This window comes from Anoplophora glabripennis, unplaced genomic scaffold (genome assembly GCF_000390285.2).
Source record: "Anoplophora glabripennis isolate ALB-LARVAE unplaced genomic scaffold, Agla_2.0 scaffold514, whole genome shotgun sequence".
Classification (NCBI taxonomy): Eukaryota; Metazoa; Arthropoda; class Insecta; order Coleoptera; family Cerambycidae; genus Anoplophora; species Anoplophora glabripennis.
This window is the reverse complement of record NW_019416592.1, coordinates 223,885-245,083: the sequence shown is the minus strand read 5'-3', so window position 1 is coordinate 245,083 and position 21,199 is coordinate 223,885. Positions and strand designations below refer to the sequence as shown.

Genomic DNA, 21,199 nt, shown 5'->3' with positions numbered 1-21,199 from the left:
TCAAACACTGTAATAGCCAATGTGGCAATGTGACAAAAATAAAAGACCTACTTTTTTCATTATCATCGTCCCTCTAGCGGAGTAATTGGGAAGCATGGTAATTAAAAACTCCCTAACTTTTTAGTGTCTTTGCGATTCTTTTGTCACCAGAAATCAATGTTGGTAGCTCTACTGCATTGTGGGTAATCGAATGGCGTTTTAGCGTGATTTGCTTACTCGTTGTTCTCCCTTTTAAATAAAATAATGCCGCGAACTAAAAAAGTTGTAAGTTTAATATTGTGTCAGTGAATAGCTAGAATACTTAGTTATTATATTTTGGTAAAACTTTCCTGCTTGAAACAATTTGTGCATGACTGTGAATGAATGAAAAAAATGGTAATGTCATTTTTTCCTATAGGCTCTAGTCGCTAATGATCTGTTTATTTTTACATTTTTTGCAGTGAAAGTAACTTAATGTCTCAGGAAATAGGTATATTTCGGTTCTAAAGTTAATTTAGTTATTGATTTTGCACATTTTTAGCTTTTTTTTCTTTTTTTCCTGGGTACAGTGATGTTAAAAATTCATAACCAAAAAGTACAAAAAAACCACTGCTCCATTTCTGCTGTGGAACTTTAGCAAGGGTTAATATTAATGTTTTAGCTCCCATTTAAGCTTATACATCTTCTGCTACCAAATAAGGGCGTTGGTTTGCGCCATATTTGACTTAGAATAAAAATTTCAGCCCCTATTACCTATTCCCTGTCTTATGAATTTTTTATGCATCTTTATTGACTATTAATAATAAATGATAGCTTCTTTTCGGTAACTTCGTGAAGTCCTTTAATAAACAATTTTTCAATCGTACAGTATTTAACAGATAGACTTAGAGCTATTTATTTTCTTTTGCTTTGTAGACTATTAACACGATCATATTTGTATTACAGAAATAAGTTTTACTGTTACTGTTTGTTGTTACTAGTCTAAAAAAATAATGGACGAAGAGGAGAATATGTCAGATAGTGATTTTGGAGAGGATGAGGACCCCGACAAAATCGAAGTGCCCGGTGAGTCACTTTTATCATTTTATTTTTTATAAATACGTAAACTTACCACTGTTGCTTCAAAATAGATGAAAACGAATATTTTAGCCATTCAAATAAAATTGTGCTCATAATTTCATGTCGACAATATAGTAGATGTATAATGGTGTAATCGTTACAAATATTACACTTCTTTTATAATACATTTTAAGTGGAACATGTATCAAAGTAATATATTTACTAGGAGGGGGTAAAGATTTGGCTACAGCAGCTGCTATTATGGAGACGAGAGAACAAAAATTCAAACAAGAAGATGTGAAACCCGAAATGAAAATGGGACATTTGCCGATGGGATATAATCCAAAAATGGGGGCAAATATGCACCCCAGTACTTACGATATGATGAGGAATCCACCAAGTAAGTGAATCTCGCTTTGATTTGTGTAAAGCAATGGTTCTTTTTTATTAGTGAGACTAACATGGGGTGTATAACCATATCTTTTGTCTGTAAAAAGTGTTTTTTGTTTCTTGTTCCTTTCAAACTTATTTATACTATGATATCACTTGAAAAATTATGTCATTGATAACAGTTTTGGATCTCATGATTTAAAAATTTGTATAATTCATTAAAGGCATTTCTCATTTATGTTCTATTTTTATTATTTTTTTTATTAAGAATTTGCAAAATGCTATTATTATTTCATTTAAATTCCAAAATCTACCTTTGTTAAAGTAAGGAATTAAGAGATCAAAGCGTTCATGAATAAAAACAAAAATAAAAAATGAATAAGAACGTAAACAATCCCGTACATCTTCTATTATTATTATCTTTAATTATCTATTATTATTTCATTTAAAATCCAAAATCTACCATTGTTAAAGTAAGGAATAAAGAGATCAAAGCGTTCATGAATAAAAACAAAAATAAAAAATGAATAAGAACGTAAACAATCCCGTACATCTTTTTATGTATGTTCTGTTGTGTTGTGTTTTTTGCAGTGGGTTCCCCATACGGCATGGGCAGCGTGGCCGCCATGGCGAACATGCTCAGTACTCTTGGGGGACCCATGAATATGGGCTCCATGTTCCCGCCGCAACCGGCAGGCGGAGCAGGTTTCAACGCTGCACAATTTCTGCAGCAGAGTAAGTCCAATGTTATACGCTGTGAGTGATGTGATTTTTTCATTTTTCTTGCGGGTACTATGTAGGTAATAGTTTTATCTGTCTGTGTGTACGTGTTGCATAAGTTGGATTCGTAAGTTGTAGCAGTATCGTCATCGCTGAAGCTATTTTTATTAGAATAATTATAAATGGAGCAGTGTCGCTATATCAAAAAATTCGAATTGTAAGAAGTTTCTCCCTTTTTTGTATTTGGCTGTTTCTGCGACTCTGAAAAAAAAATAAACAAATATATCAAATAGTCAATAAATATTATAGTTTCAGTCAAAAATAAATTGTAGCTTCCTGAAATTTTAAATTTATACCAGTTGTTAATCCGGTATATCATTTTAAATTTGTTTTGAAAAACTTGTGATTAAACAACTTTTCACAATAATTTATCAAATGGGATTTCCAACAATTCCGAAATTAGTTAATTTATGTTTATGAGGCGCAAAGTGGTTATAATTAAATATCGCTATCAGTAGCTCGACTTGATTCAAATAATTTGTACATCAGATATGCTATGACTTTAAATTCATGTTTACATAACTTTTTTAATCACTTCTTGAAATTTAATAGAATATCTGCCAACGACTTCATTACATGCATGTGCATGAATCACTGATAATGAGCGTTCAAATAAAAACGTGGTTAAGTTGGTTCTGAAAATTTGGACGTAGGGCGTAGCGTATAGCAAATGAACTTGAACGTCATCTGTCAAAGCGCTGTATCGCCGCTTTGTTATTGAAACTGGCAGCTGCTATACAGCTCGTTGAGAAATGAGGTTAAGTTGGTCGCTATAAGCTACGCCCTACGTCCAATGTGTCAGAGCCAACTTCGACCACGTTTTTATTTGAACGCTCGTTATATGTCTCTGTAGGATTATGTGCAGTGGGGACCAATTCATCATTTCTTGTATTTTCCAAGGAGATAGACTGGAAGGTGGCTCTGGCTCGATTTTCGAGAAAAATTGAGCAGCGAAAACTGCATCCAAATATTTTTCTATAGCTTCCAGTTCAGGGTGAGGGTACATCATATTTGATGTATCGATGAAGAAACAAAAATCATAAAACAGTTGAATTACGAATAATACAGGGTGATTCAGAGCTTATCCAAAAAAAAATTTTTGGATGTACAGGGGACCCTTACAAATACAATTTTGTAAAGAAAAAATCAAAAAGGTCAGTTTGAAATTGATTTAAAAATACACTTCTGCACGGCACTGGAAACTGGTCCACTGTAAAACCTGACCTCGCACAATGCGACCGGTATGGCGGCGTGATAAAAACGGACAAAAACTTTCGCAAGGAAAGAAATATGTAAATAGAATTTTATCGCACCTATTTTATATCGGCAAATTCAAATGCTTTTGCCTTTATTAATTATTAATAACATTAATTTGTGTTTTTAAATAATAAAATCATTTGACATTCCCGATGCTGCAACAGCAATTGTTCAAAATTTTATCCACTCACGTGTAAACACATTTGGGTCCGTCTTACTCACTTTCTACGAACTAACACAAATGATGTCTTGCTTCACCATAACACAAATACTTCACCATAATACAAATGTTGTCTTGCTTCATCATAAATTAAAACGATATCCATCAACTCTGAGTTGCTATACACGCAAGCCATTTTTGATACTACTTAAAAACTGATGTAAATAGCACATATAACAGGTAAAAACTACCGCAACGACGGATTTCAGTATTAGGAGTCACATGGCTCTTCACGCGTATTGCGAATGACGCTAGAGACTACAGTTGTCCAGCTATGTAGTGGTTTAATGTGCTATAACTTCAATAATTTTTTTCTCAGAAACTATAAAGATTTTACAAAATTTTTTTTTACAGTATTGACTCCATTTCTCATGCACGCATCTATTCCTAAATTTTTTTGGATAAGTTATGAATCACCCTGTATAATTTTTTGTTTTTATACTATCGTCTACGAAATCGTAGCACCAATGCTATTTATAGTCTGTTCCATTGCCCAGGTTCAGTGAGTCTCCACCCGTGGCAACACTACTCGTTTTTGACAAGTTGCTTCAATTGTTTAGTTCATTACGTTGATATTCCATAGATATTATGACAAATGTCAAATATCTGTTGAGGTATATGTTTGTATTTACGTATTATTTTTAAATTTATATTAAATAAGATTGATATTTACAACCTGAAATTTTTGTTTCTATAAAGTAACAGTGGAGTCGTCACACTACAGGTTTCTCAAGGCAACAAAATTAATAATTAATCCTTTATCGAAATTTGTCTGATTCAGAAGACTATTATTACAAAGCCGATGTGATCTAGCTGATTATGCTGATACATTTATTTTTTTTAATTTCTGTACGTAATTTATACACAAATCGGAATGGAAAACCTCTTAAAAGAAGAAAAAAATTTCAGAAATATAAGATAATATACAGCACAGAGAAACAGACAAAAATGAAAGAGGTCCTGTATCTCAAACGAATTAAAATATCAGAATGCAATTTTTGTTATTTTTTTTATAAATTAGATGTGAGTCATCTTAATTACATTTTGTATATCTCCTCAAGAAAATACTTCCAAAAGTGTCGAAATTGGCCCAGACTGTGCAATTCGATTACCGTTTCTAATGCTTTCAAATTCTTATAATATTTACAGCAAAACTTGTTTCATTATGTTTTCTAAAATGAGACATAATTTTGCTGTTTTAAGTCTCAAGTGGGATAGTGAAATAACGGTTTAATAAATATATGGTTTTTAGATTATTGCAAAATAAATATTCTTAGAATTTAATAAACATCATTAAAAAGTATAGTGTTATATTATTTCTTTGAAATCTGAAAACATTGATAATTATGTACTTTTGATAAATTGGATGTTCTGCTAATATATTTTCTTGAATTATTTTTATTAGCAATGAAGAGTACTTTAAGCAATAATATTTGTTTTTATTATCATAATCATTTGCGTTTTAAAATTTTTGGAATATAATGATTTAATTAAAAATAATTATGATTATACTGACATTAATAGATATTAGCATGATAAATTATTCTTAGGATTCCGTAGAATATTTAACGGTTTACTAAAGGAATTATTTCCACTAACTACGTTTCCTTTGAGGTTGTTCATGCAAAATCGATATATCTGCTTGCCATACTTGGACGGATGAATCGTAAAGACTTAATCAGTAAGAACTTAACGTATCAGGATCCTTACATACCAAGATCTCATGTTATATTACGGACCGTTAAATCAGACTTGATTTAAAGGGAAATATGCGAGTAGACAGGGGAAAAAATAAATGAATTTTAGGAATTATCTCAATAACTATCTGTTCGATTTTATCTAGGTTTGTTTTATTCGAAAGTAGGTATTTTTTAAGTATGCTAACAAATTTCTTTTTAAATATGTATAGACTAGGGCTTTTCTTGAGAAAACTTTACCGTTAATCTGCGATTCCTGGACTTCTGCAGCGATAAGTGACTGCCTTGGCTCAATCCTCCCTTCACGGGTCGCATTGTGAGTTTTGACTTTGCAGTATGCAGTACGCATACGTTCCGCATCTTCAATCTCGCATTGCTGATCAGCGTTGTTTCCTACCTTGATGTCTAATAAATTTCCGTAAAATACCCATAACTTCCACAATTATTGGAATTTCAATATGAAATTTACACACAATATTTTTAATACTACAATCTTTAAAATGAGCAAAAAAAATTTGAAAAAAAACATTTTTTTCTACTTCGATATTCCCCCTTAACTGGTACAGATTTAACTCGCACATCAGGCTTGGTACATCTCGAGTCTATCATAACAATTAAGACATATTTTTGATCTGCCAACTTGATTATTTAACAGATAACTTGTCTTAAAAGTCGATTTTAACTTACCGTGTGATTTTTTTAAGAAAATGAAATGTTCTTCTATTCGCGTATGGCTGGCTATTGATATCCTTTTTATTATACATCAACAAATTTCAAGAAAGATTGAAATCTGTCATGTCAAAGATCATCATTTTTCATGATCGGTTTTGTATGGAATACCCGCATTAATTAGTATATAATGCCTGCCGAGATGGGTATGCGAAATGTTTCTTCGAATCTAAAAGTAGTAAATCTTTCTCTATTTTCTGTTCTAGAAATAATTTATGTAAATAATTTGTGTTTTGATGCAAATTGGCCGTTGAAACGTACATAAAATTAATGAATCACTAAAAATGGGCCACAATTTCATAGCTAACAAGTTAATAAAAAAGATTGTCTAGTTTCTAGTACGAGTCATCGATTTAAGGCTGTTTTCATTCATGCAACAAAATTTGGTCACAGATTCTTAAGACAAATTTAGGGGACCCGTATTTTTTATTTTTGCCAAGTGGCAAAAGTGGCCTCTTTCGTAGTTGCAACCCCCTGAAGACCAGCCCTAAGAATAATCTTTTTTATATCTCAGAACCCTGTTGTACTAAATTTGGTACACAGGGGTTTTATGACATGTGGAATCTGATGGTGCTACATTTTTTGGCGGGGAACACCCTTAAGACAATTATTCGTGGGCCCCCTTGTCTTTGGAGACAAAAAAATTTGGTCGCATATTTAAATTTCTTAAAAATTATCAGTCCACTAGAAAGCCATTAACTTTAGAAAGTTTTTGTCCCTTTTTACTTTTTTCATAAAACGCAATGTTTTCGAGAAAAATGTCAAAATGTGATCGAATGCGTGCATATCGTGATTCGCCATTTTCCTCAAAAACATTGCGTTTTACGAAACAAATATCAAGAGACAAAAAAGTTTCTAAATTCAATGGCTTTCTAGCTAACCAATAATTAAAAAAAAAAAAATCAAATTTACAACCAAATTTTTCTGGTTCCAAAGACAAAGGGGCTCACGAAAAAGTGTCTTGAGGGGGTTTCTCGCCAAAAAGCGTAGCACTGTGAGATCCCACATGTCATAAAACCTCTGTGTACCAAATTTAGTGATTCTCGTACAACATGGTTTTGAGATATAAAAAAGACTTCTTGGGTGGGTGTCGATTATACTATCCTCTAGATCCTGACAACCTGCAAATGTCAAAATTTGTGAGCAAGCGTTGGCCATTATTTTGATTTATTATATTACTAATTTTAGGGAAAGAAACTGATATCTCAATAAAAATCAAAGAAAATATCAAAATCAGATCAGCCATTTGCAAGAAAATCAACATTGATATTGAGGTCCATTTTTAGTGGTATATAAATTTTTTTTTTAGTTTATTTTAAACCTTCACTTTCATATTCGTTTTCAGTTCATATTCTAGCTTTATTTATTTAATATTTAATTGGTACATTATTATTTTACAACAATTAATTGTACCTATATTTTATAATTTATATATAGTAGTCACTGCCAATTTAAAATATTTTTATGTGGCCAACTTGCATCCTCGTATATATATATATTTTTTAATATAAATGTTTACGTCTATTTTTTTCCCAGTGGAGATGGCCGCCTTCGGCATGAACAACCCCTACACCAACCCTTTCCTGCAAAACCTTTCCGCCATGTTGTATAACTCGCAAGGCCCCCTACCGCCTTGGGGCGGCCAGCTCAGCAACAAAGCCGTGCAGTCTCTGTGGATGCACCAGATGGACAACAAACCAATGCACCACCATCAAGAAGAAGAAGAAGTGGACGACGAGGAGTTGGGCGTGGCGGAAACGTATGCCGATTACATGCCGTCGAAACTGAAACTGGGCAAGAAACATCCCGATCCCGTTGTAGAAACTGCATCGTTGTCGTCGGTCGCACCTGCCGATGTTTGGTATAAGCTTTCTATACCCGATGAGTCCATACGGGGCGGGCATCTGTCGGCGTTGCAACTGGAGAGTATAACGTACGCTTCGCAGGCTCACGAACACATTCTGCCCGATGGGTCTAGAGCGGGATTTTTGATAGGTTGGTCTTGCTAAGGTTTTTTTAAACTGGTTATCTTAATGTCATTTTGACGTAGGTACATTTATGAAATCGTTTGTGCAGATGTAGGGAGAACACGAAACGGTCTTTCTGCTTACAACTCTTGAACGTAGCGATAGGTTGAAACAAAACAAACAAAGAACTGATTGAAAAAACTGAAAACAAAAATTAATATAAGAAAATGAACCGGTAATATAGGGGAGCAATCTCATTTTGCTAATTAACGATGGTCATTTGTTTTTTTTTGTCTGCTTAGCACTCTGTTGTCATATCACATCATGTATACTCCACGGCCGAAATTATAGAGAGTGATTCATACATAATATAGAAACACTATTACCGTAAAGTGTATAAAACTTAAAATGATTTTTATAACGGTTCAATATTATTTGCTTATGTTAAATGATGTGCCGCTCTCTTTGCACATCGATAGGATCTATAACAGTCATAGACTGAGTTACACTGAACGCGATTTATTTCCTATCTCTGTCTATCGCACTTATTACAGATAGGGAAATGCTCTTTTTAGTGGGTGTAAACGGACGTACGTAGAATTCGAGTTAGCCGTAGTTAGAAACGTCAAACTATAAGCGCGCGCGAGGGTTTGCATATTCCGTGACTATAGTAAATTTATAAATTAAAAAAATACAATCGGGACGTTTTAAAACGTAGGAATAATAATTAAAATGGATCAAAGTGCCGGTTGTAGCAAACGGTCTGTTGCTCATAAACGCCCTAACCTATGCGATGCGGAATTAATAATGGTAAAAAACGTGTATAAAGGAATTCGGTCGCGAAATTCTAATACAAGTGTAAGTGAAGCTGTTGATATGTGTAGTTCGTTGACAAAAGTATCCGTTGCTACTGTTTATCGTGCCATAAAAAATAGTGTAGAAGTGAATCCAAAGAAGAAAAAAGTGGAAACACGAGGGAGGAAGAAAATAGAAGTCGACGTTGACGTGAAATACTCCATACGTAGGAAAATTCATTTTTCTTTAGAAATGAAACACCTACGAGAAAGAAAATTCAAGCTGCAATAGCTGAAGATGAGAATATTCCTAATTTCTCTGATAAGGTTCTTAGAAGAATAATGTGTGACATGAATTTTCGATATTTGAAACGGAATCGGAATAGTATGTTTGTTGAAAAAGACAAAATTGTGGTATGGCGAGGAGAATACTTAGAAAAAATAAGAGAACTTCGTGCATCTGGTAAGAAGACATATTACCTGGATGAAACATGGGTAAACGAAGGTCATATTGTATCAAAAGTTTGGCAGGATGGTAATGTTAAGAGTAAGAGACAAGCATTTTTAGATGGATTTTCTACTGGATTAAAGGCACCTTCTGGAAAAGGACGAAGATTGATTATAACACATATTGGAAGCAATACGGAATTTTTAGATAAAGGTTTGCATGTATTTGAGTCACGAAAAACGGGAGATTATCATGAAGATATGAACAGTGATGTGTTTGAAAAATGGTTTGAATATGTTTTATCATATCTGGAGCCAGGAGCAGTTGTTGTGATGAATAACACACTTTATCATAGTAGAAGGGTTGAAATGTTACCGACGTCAGCATTGAGAAAAGGAAATATTATGGACTGGTTACAATCGAAAAATATTGAATATACAGAAACCATGCTAAAAGTACAATTATTAAAAATTGTCCAAAGAGAAAAAGGTCAATACATTAAGTATGTAGTGGATGAGATGAGATGGAGGAAATATATAATGTGAATAATGTGATATGTAAGTATTTAAATATATTAATAGTGAAGTGATTATGTGGCAGTGAAGTGAAAGTGTGACAGTGATAATATTCGTGAGATAATTATTATAAAATATGTAAGTACCTACTTAAATAAATATATTAATAGTAAACATTACAATATTTTGTGGCGGCGTAAGCCGGGTGGTGGTGGGTTATCGATGCCCAAGAGGGCATCGTTTTATAGAAAACACTTAAAATTTAAAAACAAAATGTTACTAAAATAGTTTTCAAGTTTTCTCGATAAAACCTCTAAAAATAATAGATGTTATGTTTTATTATATTTTTTCCATATTTTCTACATCTTGTTGCCTTTTACGTATACACGCCTATGGATTTTCGATCCCGGCACGCCTCATCCTTCTTACTAGTCCAAGAGCTAGCGATGAATCACTCTATAATTTCGACTGTGGAGTATAGATGGATATTAGGTAGTTCAATTAGATTAGATCGGTGTTGTAGGTCATTGACACTGATTAACAAACTAAACACAGTACTTTAAAACAATATTAACGTATATATTTTATTAAAAACTTGAATAATTAAAAAAAAAATTTAAAATCTATGACTTTTATGTATGGGGTGACCTCAAGACTCCAAATTTATTTGAAATATTAATATATTTTTAAAAATTTCCAATAACCTGTATCTCGGAAGCGTTTCTGACCACATATTTATAGGAACTTTTTTTCTTTAAATACCAAAAGAAGTTGTGTCCTAAAGTTACGGACCGTACTTAGGAAACACCCTGTATAGTTAGTTCAAAAAGTATATTTGAGAGGTTGCCTTAGACCTTAGAGGAACCGACCCTCCCCCCCCAATAAAGTAAGATCTTGGTAAATTTTTGCCAACCTGATAGTCAAAAAAATTTGTATTTGAAAATTCCTAACAAAAATTTTCAAATTTTCTAAGAAAAAATGGAAGGTCCAAAACTTAATTACGGACGCAACCTACCACGAGTTTTTTCCTTTGTAGGTGATGGGGCAGGTGTCGGAAAGGGCCGCACCATAGCGGGCATCATTTTCGAAAACTACCTTAAGGGCCGCAAGAGGGCGATCTGGGTGTCGGTGTCCAACGACCTCAAGTACGACGCCGAACGTGACCTCAAAGACATCGGCGCCGGGAGGATAGAGGTGCATGCTCTCAACAAATTGAAATACGCTAAGATATCGTCGGCCGTCAACAATAACGTCAAAAAGGGCGTCATCTTCAGCACGTATTCTGCGCTTATAGGAGAGAGTAATTCAGCCGGCGGCAAGTACAAGTCGAGGCTGAAACAGCTCTTGCAGTGGTGCGGACAGGATTTCGACGGATTAATTGTCTTTGACGAATGTCACAGGGCGAAGAATTTGTGCCCGGTCGGTTCATCGAAACCGACAAAAACCGGTAATTGCACTATTAGAAATTTAGTTATATCCGCCGAATCTACCTCTGCGGTTTAATTTTAGGTCTTACGGTGTTGGAAATACAAAATAAACTCCCGAAGGCAAGGGTGGTGTACGCCTCAGCTACTGGCGCTTCGGAACCCAGAAACATGGCCTACATGGTGAGATTGGGGTTGTGGGGAGAAGGCACGCCTTTCCGAGAATTTGCCGATTTTATTTCGGCAGTGGAAAAGAGAGGCGTTGGTGCTATGGAAATCGTTGCGATGGACATGAAACTGAGGGGTACAATTCATTAACTAACCAAACTTCCGGTTGTTTCATATTTGTTTTTTATCGCAGGAATGTATATAGCAAGGCAATTAAGTTTCCACGGCGTAGCGTTTAAAATCGAAGAAGTTCCACTGTCTAAGGATTTCGAAAAAGTGTACGACGCCAGCGTTAAGTTATGGGTGGAGGCCATGCAGAAGTTTCACGAAGCAGCTGAGCTGGTCGATGCAGAGAATCGCATGCGAAAAACCATGTGGGGACAGTTCTGGTCGTCCCATCAGAGGTTTTTCAAATATTTGTGTATAGCCGCGAAGGTGCCGCACGCAGTAGCAGTCGCACACGAGGCTATAAAGATGGGGAAATGTGTCGTTATCGGTCTGCAGAGTACAGGAGAGGCCAGGACTCTCGAGCAGCTGGAGCGGGATGACGGAGAGCTGACAGATTTTGTGTCTACTGCTAAAGGTATGTAAAGAATTAATACATTTGTTACAAGCACCCATTTCTATTTTTGCTTATCGTGTACAAATAGAGAGAAGAAGAGAGTCAAGAAGAGAGAGAAAAGCACAAAAAGTTTCATGTCTCGATTTATCAATTTCCAACTTAGGCGTGTCTTTTCATGTCATAAGCGTGCAATTGGAAAAGACATTATTTTCACATTTGTATTTGAATTGTATACGGACGTGGCCAATTTGATAATTAGGGTAGTCGTAAATGATTGAATTTAACGGATCAGAAATGATGTTTAATAAACAATGCTTCATTAAAAAGCGCAACGAAATGCCCATAAAATCACTTTCTCTGGACGCCTTACCCATCAATAGCCTTGTACAATTTATAATTTCAATTTTTCTCACTTTAGGCGTTTTTCAAACGTTGGTGGAGAAACATTTTCCGGCACCCGATCGTAACAGGATACAGAGGTTGCTGGGCATAGAAAATCCTTCGAATTCAAAAAAAGTCAGTAACGGCAACGACGAAGGCAACACTTCCTCAGGAAAACGAAAACCAAGTGAGTTTTATTTATTTTAACGCATAGTACACATTCATTCGTCTCTGTTATTTCCCCCAGTGCGACAGGCAGCTGTGAGGGCCGTAAAGAGAAACAAATGGTCCACGTCCGACAGCGAAAATGACTCGATTAAAAGTGACGGTTCCAATTACGAGATGTCCGACATCGAGAGTGAGATTTCCGATGAACATTCCGACTCGAACGCGAGCAGCGACTTCAATCCCTTCAATTCGGGCAGCGATTCCGACGACGATCCTTGGAGTCGGAAGAAGAAGGGCAAGAAACAGAAGAAATCACCAAAGAAAAGGACTTCGACTCAGGACAAGCTGTCGTTGTTATTTAGCCAAAAAACCAGCAAAGGTATCGTAACGATTTATTAAAAATATTGGAATTTGTTAAAGTTTGAATTTACAGCAAAATCGAATGGTGCTGGCGCGAATTACAAACCGACTGCTCCCCCAATGGACGCCATCGAACGTGCTTGTAGCATGAAGGAAGAGCTGCTAGCAGCCATAGAAAGGTTAGGAGAAAGGCTGCCTCCGAATACCCTGGATCAGCTGATAGACGAATTGGGTGGCCCTGAAAACGTAGCAGAAATGACAGGTAACAGATTTTAATAACATTGATTTGACAATAACGCAATTCGGTTACGATTTTTAGGTAGAAAAGGACGTGTGGTACAGACCGAAGATGGGGGGATCCAGTACGAGAGCCGATCGGAGACAGACGTACCCCTGGAAACCCTGAATCTAACTGAAAAACAACGGTTTATGGACGGAGAGAAGGACGTGGCTATAATTTCGGAAGCAGCCTCCAGTGGTATATCTCTGCAGAGCGACAGGAGGGTGAAGAACCAGAGGAGGAGGGTGCATATAACGCTGGAGCTTCCCTGGTCTGCTGACAGGGCTATCCAACAGTTCGGCAGAACTCACAGGAGTAACCAGGTGAACGCTCCCGAGTATATATTTCTTATCTCTGATCTGGCTGGAGAGAGAAGGTTCGCCTCCATCGTGGCCAAAAGGTGAGTAGGCAGTTTGTATAATAGAATTTCTTTTGTGTTATGATCAAAACAATATTTATCAAACAATTATTGAATTTTTATAAATCGTTATATCAATTGTCCGAGAATATTCCTTAAAATCCTCTCTTGCCAGGCTGGAGAGTTTGGGGGCCCTAACCCACGGCGATCGTAGAGCTACGGAGACCCGCGATCTCAGTCAATTCAACATTGACAACAAGTATGGGCGTTCGGCGTTGGAGGCCACCATGAAGGCCATCATGGGTTACGAGCAGCCCGTGGTACCGCCGCCGCGGGACTACAAGGGCGACTTCTTCAAGGACGTGGCGGCGGCGCTCGTGGGCGTCGGCCTGATTGTAAATAGCGAGAGCATGCCGGGAATCCTGTCCCTCGACAAGGATTACAATAATATGTCAAAGTTCCTAAATCGTATCCTAGGGATGCCTGTTGAATTGCAAAATAGATTGTTTAGGTAAGGATTTGTGGCAGAATGATGTAGTTTATATTTTTATTTAAATTTAAAAACAAACCCCGGGCTAATTTTGACATTTTTTGGAAGTTTTTTGTATTCTTCGAGGAGATATCCAAGAAGTAGTTCAAATGTCTCAAGCAAGGGCAAGATATCAAGTTTCGGGTTTTGATATTCCATTTTTCTCAAAAATTGAGCCTGGTACATTTGAACTACTTTTTGCCTATCTCCCCCGGAAATAAAAGAAAGCTCCCCAAAACTAACCGAATTGATTCATTGATCACCTGTTAAGAATTTATAATTTTTGTACTTTTTTTTAGATATTTTACTGATACCTTAGGTGCTATTGTCACGTCGGCGAAGAGGTCTGGAAGATTTGATTTAGGTAAATTATGCTATTATTATGAACAATCGCACTTGTTCAAAAAAACGTATTCTTTTGCAATCCTGTTTTTATATAATTTGTTATTCTATGAACAATTTGGACAGGTATTCTGGACCTGGGGGCTGGTGGCGAGGTGGTGAACCAAGTCCGCACGATGACGTTCCTAAGAAAACACGCGACTGGTACGGCACCTACCGAACTACACACTGTCCACGTCGAAAGGGGCATGTCCTGGCCGGAGGCCCTGGAGAAGCTCTCCGAACTGGTGGGGGAAAACGAGGGCTTTTGGTTGTCGCACCAGGTGCGAAATGCAAAACACACTGCAATTCTTGCCGTGGCCGTTGAAGCCGGCAACAACAAGACCAAGAAGGAGAGCAAGAAGGAACAGATGTTCTCTGTTTATCGCCCGAATACCGGACTACAATTTAGGCAGGAGAGTTTGGCCGAATTGGAGAAAAAGTACAAAAAGGTAAGTAGCGCTTCTTTTACTAAGTTGATTTGTAATATTTTTCTGTTTTCTGTGTAGGTGGAGTCTGCCGATGCGGAGGAGGCGTGGATTCAACAGTACGACGCGTCTGTAAACACTTGTTCTCACGCCTACTGGCGAGGCAATTGTCGAAACGTCTCCATCGGACATGACTGTGAGGTTGGTTTGAGAAGACGTACGTATAACGTCGTATCGGGGTCGGTTCTCTCTGTATGGAGTAGAGTAGAAGGCGTACTTGCCAGTAAAAATGGTTCGCAGAATAATAAAATGCAAGTTATTAGGTTAAGGACTAAAGAGGACTTAAAAATAGTTGGTGAGTGTCCACGTCCAAATATCAACATTTTATAAAGATGAATAAAAACGTATTTTTTTTAAGGCACGCTTATTCCCAAAAATTGTGTGGATGCCCTCGTTGAGGCTCTGTCTTCTGATTCGGAGAAAACGGAAGAGAAGACCTTTTAGGCACCATCGACTGGGCAGTTCAAGAAGCGCGGGTTCCGACCTTAAGAAATTCCAATGAGTTGTCTATTAATTTATTTGTTTTTATAACCGGTACGATATTTTTTATTATAAATTGGCAATTTTTTACGTCGGAACCTGGAACGAGAAACAATACAGGGCAAAAATAGTATTTTACAGCACGGCACTAAAGCTAGTGGAATTTAATCCAGTGACTTTCAATTGTGCTGCATCGACTAAAATCTGTAGCGTAGGAAGAGGAAATTCCAAGTATTTTCTAAAATGAACGTGTCCGACACGTTCATTTATTTAAATGAAGAAATCTGTGAAATAGTTATATTTAGGTATAATGTAATATTTATATGACAAATAGGTTTTTATTGTTTTAAGTGTATCATTTTTTTTTTTTTTTGTATAATTCTTTGTTAATGTAAAAAACTCTGAGAGGAAAGACTTTGTCTTTTTTTTATCACATTATTTTAAAAGAAAAATGTATATTATTAATGTGTTCACCGTCTAAATATATATAGTCTCGGATGTGACCTGTGTTTCATTTTATTCCTTGAAAAAAAAAAAGAAACGTCAAGAAAACTTTTTTTTACTAAGAATAAGCTATTAAATTACTATACAACCACTTTCGATAATTGGTACATGTTAACTTATGACTTTTTTTACAATTTTGGTGCCAAGTGTTTATCTTTCACTTCAGATTTTTCTAGAGCGGGACCAACGTTTTTTGTTAAAAATTCCACATCCTGCTTGAACTGGTTGGAGCAATTAAACTGTTGGGCAATTTCCTGAAGTCGTTCCATACCCATTTTCATTTTTTTTATTTGTTCCATCAACGCCTGCATTTGATCTCTTTCTGTAAACAATTTTTTATCTAAATTAGAAAAATTTACTTGGAATCGCCGAAATACCCAATTTTAGGTAGCCGACACAACTAGCAGTAAAAAATTGAAATTCTTTTTTTTCTGTTACGATACACTAGAGACCGCTAATTTGATCTAAATCTTTATTTCCACCAAAAAAAAAAAAAGCTGAAGTATGATCATATGTGATTCACAAATGGTGAACAAAAATTAATCTTCGTATTTGATGAATTTTAAGGGGAGTAACAAGCCTGATTTTCGAGTAAAACTTAAAAAATGAACTGAAAACACTGGACCTCAACCAACTGAATTTCTTATTGTGGGGTGCTGTTAAACGGCTACAGTGAACACACTAATACACCTGAACAGTTAGAAGAAAAAATAATTAATGCCTTTCATCAGATTCCAGCAATGATAAATTTCGAACAAATTACGTTTTCCACAGATGTCCCACCTGTATTTGTGGAAATGGAGATATTTTTGAGCCTTTAGTCAAATAAAGTCATTAAACTGTCGACTAATGTTATTAATTTCTTTGTTCGATTAAATAACTTAATGATTTGTTTTTATCATGTCATATAAGTAAGTGTTTTTAGTTCATTAAGTTTTACTCGAAAATCAGGCTTTTTCGAAAAACATAAGAGATAGCTCAGTATATGACCGTTTTTAGGTCCGAATTCTTAACACATGCACCAATTGACGTGAAATTTTAAAAGAGTAGAAAATTGCTCAAGAAACAAAAGTTACATAGTGCCGATATGTACATTCACCCTGGGGGTGAATGCCACCACTTATCGTGGTTGGCAATAAAGGCACCCAATTTAATCACAAAAATCAATAGAGGGATGAATTCTAAGCAAAAAATGCTCTATAACGTTTTTTCCAAAAATTAATATTTTCCGAGTTACTTGCGATTAAAATTGTTCATATTTCATCTAAAAAGTGCATGTTTTTCAATCATTTTTGATAAATCGAAAACCTTGCGTTTTGTCGAAAAACCCATATAAAGCAAAAATAAAGCTTTTGAAATAACGAATCGATTAATTTTTTGTTGATTAGCGTAGATGTAATAATAACCGAGTTATCACTCTTTAAAAGTGATTGTTTATTTTTCGGAAAATAAAATCGAACCTTTTACGGTAAAATAATGGCGGAAAAACTAATTTTTCCAAGAAAATGAATATAACCTTTTTTTAAGTGCTTGGAAAAACCTTTAAAATGATTTTTGAAAATTTCGTAGCTCAAAACTCGTGGAGTTATGATGAAAATAAAATGGTCATCCCATTTTTTTGGAAAAAAAATTAACAATAAAATCTGTGCCTGAACCATAAAAATCAAAACTAAGCGTAACCCATGTACAGTTGACTTTATTCAGGTACTAATAATAGGCTCTGCAAGTTTGACCGGTTTAGAATGCTTAAATTTAAAAAAAAATTTGAAGTAATGAAAAAAAATTATTTTTTTCGAAATAACTCAAAAATTAAACAAGATACGCGAAAAATGCAAGAGTTCAAATTTAAAGGTATTTTTTTATAATATCTTTGGTCTCATTCAATTTTTCTGGAGAGCAAAAATTAACTGAGATATTACGTTTTTTAGTTTGCATTTATGTGTAAGGACCACCTTTGAGCCCTTAAAACCTAAAAACCTTGAAAATGAAGAGTTCAAGACTCTTCAACTATAAAGGTTGATTTGTAGCTTTTACAATTCCCTGCAAATTACTTTTTGGAGTGAAAAAAAAATTTTTTAAATTAAAAAAGTTATTGTGAAAAAACGAATTATATTATTCAGTGAAAATTGTCGGATCGTGTAAATGGCTTAATTTCCTTAGGTGTGGCTAATGATAGCATTAACTCAACTGATTGGGGATGGATTAAAAATAAAAATTCTCTCCAGCCAATCAAAATGTTCAACCAGCCTGCACCCGAAAAACTTTTAAGAATTTCAATTGCAAAAAAAGATGCAGCGCGACTTGCAGTTGCCGCAAAGTTGGACTCTATTGTAATGCGACATGCGTAACATGTTCTGGGAACAGTTGCCAAAATTGTCCTCCAATCACGGACCAAGCAGAGGAAGTCGCAGTAATGATAGTTCTTTAGATGATATGTAAATTTTTGATAATAAAGTATAATTGTATAATTTACAAATAATTTTTATTCTACATAAAAAATTTTTATACGAGGTTTCATTTTTGGTCACCGTTTGTGAATTTTTAGACACTATTATTTTACCTTTTTGATATGGTTTAACTTGCTTCAACGGAATATGGTCCCACAAGTCGTGAATGCCAACTTCCGATTTTTCAGATTTTTTCAAATCTCTGTCCACTGCTTCTCCTCTACCCACAATTTCCTCGTCATTTGTAAAGGTGGTTCTCTCGAATCTCTCCACTGCCTCCTTGTACTCTTCGATGAGTTTTTCGTCTTCCCGTCCAACAGATGCAATTTTTTTTTCAGGATGTTCACAAGTCACCACATCGCCATGTTCCGTAGCAACCTTAAAGTGTTTCGATCCATCTTCAACTTGTTCTTTTATGGTTTTTATGTTTTCCCTCTGCTGACCGTCGATTTCTAGGTCCATATTTAGGTTATTGTCGGGGGTTGAGACGAGATATATAACTGTCTTTGATTTCTTGTTAGAATACTCTCTGTCTGAATCGATTATATTCTGTATTAAGCTGAAGATGCTACGTAACATGATTTTTACAGATATAACATGGCCTGGAATTGTACAAGTAATTTACCGTGATTTTGACAGACTGCTTTGTTGCTTACCAAAAGTTTCAGCACGTTTGAATTTTTTATAAAAAAAATTATGAACAGTTAATTTATGGAATGTCAAATAAACACAGCACACTAACACTAACTTTTAGATCAATTTGCTCCGCGACTATGGCGACAATAATAAATTAATTATTGACAAAAAAATTATAAAGAAAACATTGTTGGTTTATTTAAAAAAAAAACATTTTAAAGTAAAAAATAGTATATTATGTAAAAGTATAGAGAGTACAAGGAAAGTAATTTTAACCACCATCCTTCTTCTTGCCTTCAGCTTCCTTTGCCCGTTTAATTTGCATTTCCCTTTGCTGCTGTACAACTTTCCTAAATGTGTTTTCTTCCTGCTCATCGTCCTCCACACCTGCAACAAATACATTGTCAGTAACATGATTAAATTGGAATATTTCATAATTACCTTCAAAAGGTGCTTCTTCGCCTTCAGAATCCGAACTGCTTTCGTTTGCGGGATGCCTTAAATAAACATCGGACAATTCCCTACCCATAGGGACTTCAGTGAGTAAATTTGAAGGATTTTTCTTTTCGACATTGTCAGCTTTCAATTCTTCTGCTTTTTTTGCTGCTGCCTCGGCTCTTATTTTCTCCCATTCAACACGATACTCCCTGAAAGTGTCAAACTTTTATAACCAATGAAAGTGTATATTACTTAGGTTACCTTTCATATTCCTCGGCAGCTTCTTCTACGAGTTTATACAAATCATCCAATCCTTGCCCTGTTGCGGCACTAACCCCACAGACTTTCAAGTTTTGGTAAAACTCGTCCAAAGCAAGGGCCATGGATCTCGTTAAGTTACTTATATAACTCTCATCGGCCTCCAGAGCTTCTTGGAAACTTTCAAAATCCGTCATCCAGTCCTTGGCATACGAATGATCTACTATATCGACCTTGTTCATAACTACGATAAATGGTAGTCTAGTTTTGTACAAAATGGAGCAAGCATAAAGCATATTAGACATGAAAGTGACTGGGGAAGTGCTTCTCACACAATCGACAACGTAGAGGATAACGGTAGGAAAGGATGAAGCTAGGGTTTCAGTTATTATTGACCCTGAAAAAAAAAAACATCATTAACATATATTTAAATATTATGTAATTATTTACCTGAAACTGACCAAGTAAAGACCTCAATCTGTCCAGGGGTGTCCAACACGGCATGCTCCTTTTCTGATTTTTCTATAAAACTAATGACTTCTGGAAACTTTGTTGAAAATAAATTTAACGATGTAACAATTGCACCATTGGGACCTAATTTATATTGTTTCATCACTTCTTTGTAGTTGACAGTGTCTCTAATATCTAAAATGTTCTATCATTACGATTTATTTTTATTAATTTTGTAACGTACCTATATTGGCAAAATAAGGTAAGTTAATGCAGGCAGGGTCTAGATTAATTGCATAAGGTTTGTTCTCTGAATTTGTTAACCTTGTTACCAGAGAAGTCTTTCCACTGCCTGCCATTCCCAGAACTATTAAACACACTGGCTTTTTCACATTTTCTTCTGAGATACTTGTCGCTGCCATTGCTTAAGATCAGTAGAAGAGTATCAACTCATATAAGCTCTTAAATTACAAATTTTAAATATGTAATTTGTGATCCAATTTATTTGCAAAAACTTTTTTAAATGTAAATATAACCTACATTCGAATCTTTAATTCTTCTTGAGATTTTTGACTTTGCTCAAATGTTGCCAATATTCTATTAAATCTGTGTTGCCAACATTGGTATTGGTACACACAACACGCAAACTTGCACAACACGTACACCAGGGGGGCGTTCGTTTTGATAAAAATTGTACCTATAAGCAACTAATATCAGTTCAGAGTAACTCTAAGTTGCTATTAGCTACTAATAGCTACTATTTTTGCCAAATCGAAAGGCCCTCAGGGAGACTAGACATAGTAAGGGTGTATTATATGTTTTGTGGTAGGGGTTTACGAAAATTAACTAATCTAATACTTCTAATAGTGATCTAGATATATCTTCCTCTCCTCTCTTCAACCATAAGAATGACAAAGATGAAGATAGAGATCTGAGCAGTCTAAGTGAATTTTCGAAAAAGCCTATAATCACACACCTGTAATACCAACATTACAATACACTAATAATTAAATTCAAAATCACACATTTTCTTGAATAATTCATACTTGTAT

General features: G+C 35.3%; 3 protein-coding genes across 4 annotated transcripts; 1 reads left to right on the top strand and 2 right to left on the bottom strand.

Annotated features, from left to right (window-relative positions):
• Positions 1–174: 174 nt before the first annotated feature.
• Positions 175–15,915, top strand: LOC108912167 (protein strawberry notch). Of its 2 annotated transcripts, XM_018717340.1 has the most exons (17): positions 175–264; positions 960–1,044; positions 1,265–1,438; positions 2,020–2,163; positions 7,648–8,106; positions 10,872–11,282; positions 11,345–11,563; positions 11,621–12,010; positions 12,408–12,557; positions 12,618–12,917; positions 12,972–13,160; positions 13,218–13,578; positions 13,712–14,047; positions 14,365–14,429; positions 14,534–14,898; positions 14,956–15,229; positions 15,293–15,915. In XM_018717340.1, exons 1-17 carry the CDS (start codon positions 244–246, stop codon positions 15,376–15,378), a joined length of 4,029 nt encoding a protein of 1,342 aa, XP_018572856.1. In that variant the 5' UTR covers positions 175–243; the 3' UTR covers positions 15,379–15,915. The 2 variants fall into 2 exon arrangements, with proteins under 2 accessions (XP_018572856.1, XP_023310793.1); XM_023455025.1 differs by lacking the exon at positions 2,020–2,163.
• Positions 15,916–16,046: 131 nt separating this feature from the next.
• Positions 16,047–19,054, bottom strand: LOC108912149. The gene is made up of 3 exons (XM_018717320.1): positions 19,022–19,054; positions 18,479–18,967; positions 16,047–16,240 (listed from the first exon to the last, which is right to left on the bottom strand). The coding sequence occupies exons 2-3, from the start codon at positions 18,942–18,944 to the stop codon at positions 16,047–16,049; spliced, it is 660 nt and encodes a 219-aa protein (XP_018572836.1). The 5' UTR covers positions 18,945–18,967; positions 19,022–19,054.
• Positions 19,055–19,214: 160 nt separating this feature from the next.
• LOC108912158 (GPN-loop GTPase 1) lies at positions 19,215–20,726 on the bottom strand. The gene is made up of 5 exons (XM_018717328.1): positions 20,392–20,726; positions 20,148–20,342; positions 19,701–20,094; positions 19,443–19,648; positions 19,215–19,388 (listed from the first exon to the last, which is right to left on the bottom strand). The coding sequence occupies exons 1-5, from the start codon at positions 20,567–20,569 to the stop codon at positions 19,273–19,275; spliced, it is 1,089 nt and encodes a 362-aa protein (XP_018572844.1). The 5' UTR covers positions 20,570–20,726; the 3' UTR covers positions 19,215–19,272.
• Between the last annotated feature and the right edge of the window lie 473 nt (positions 20,727–21,199).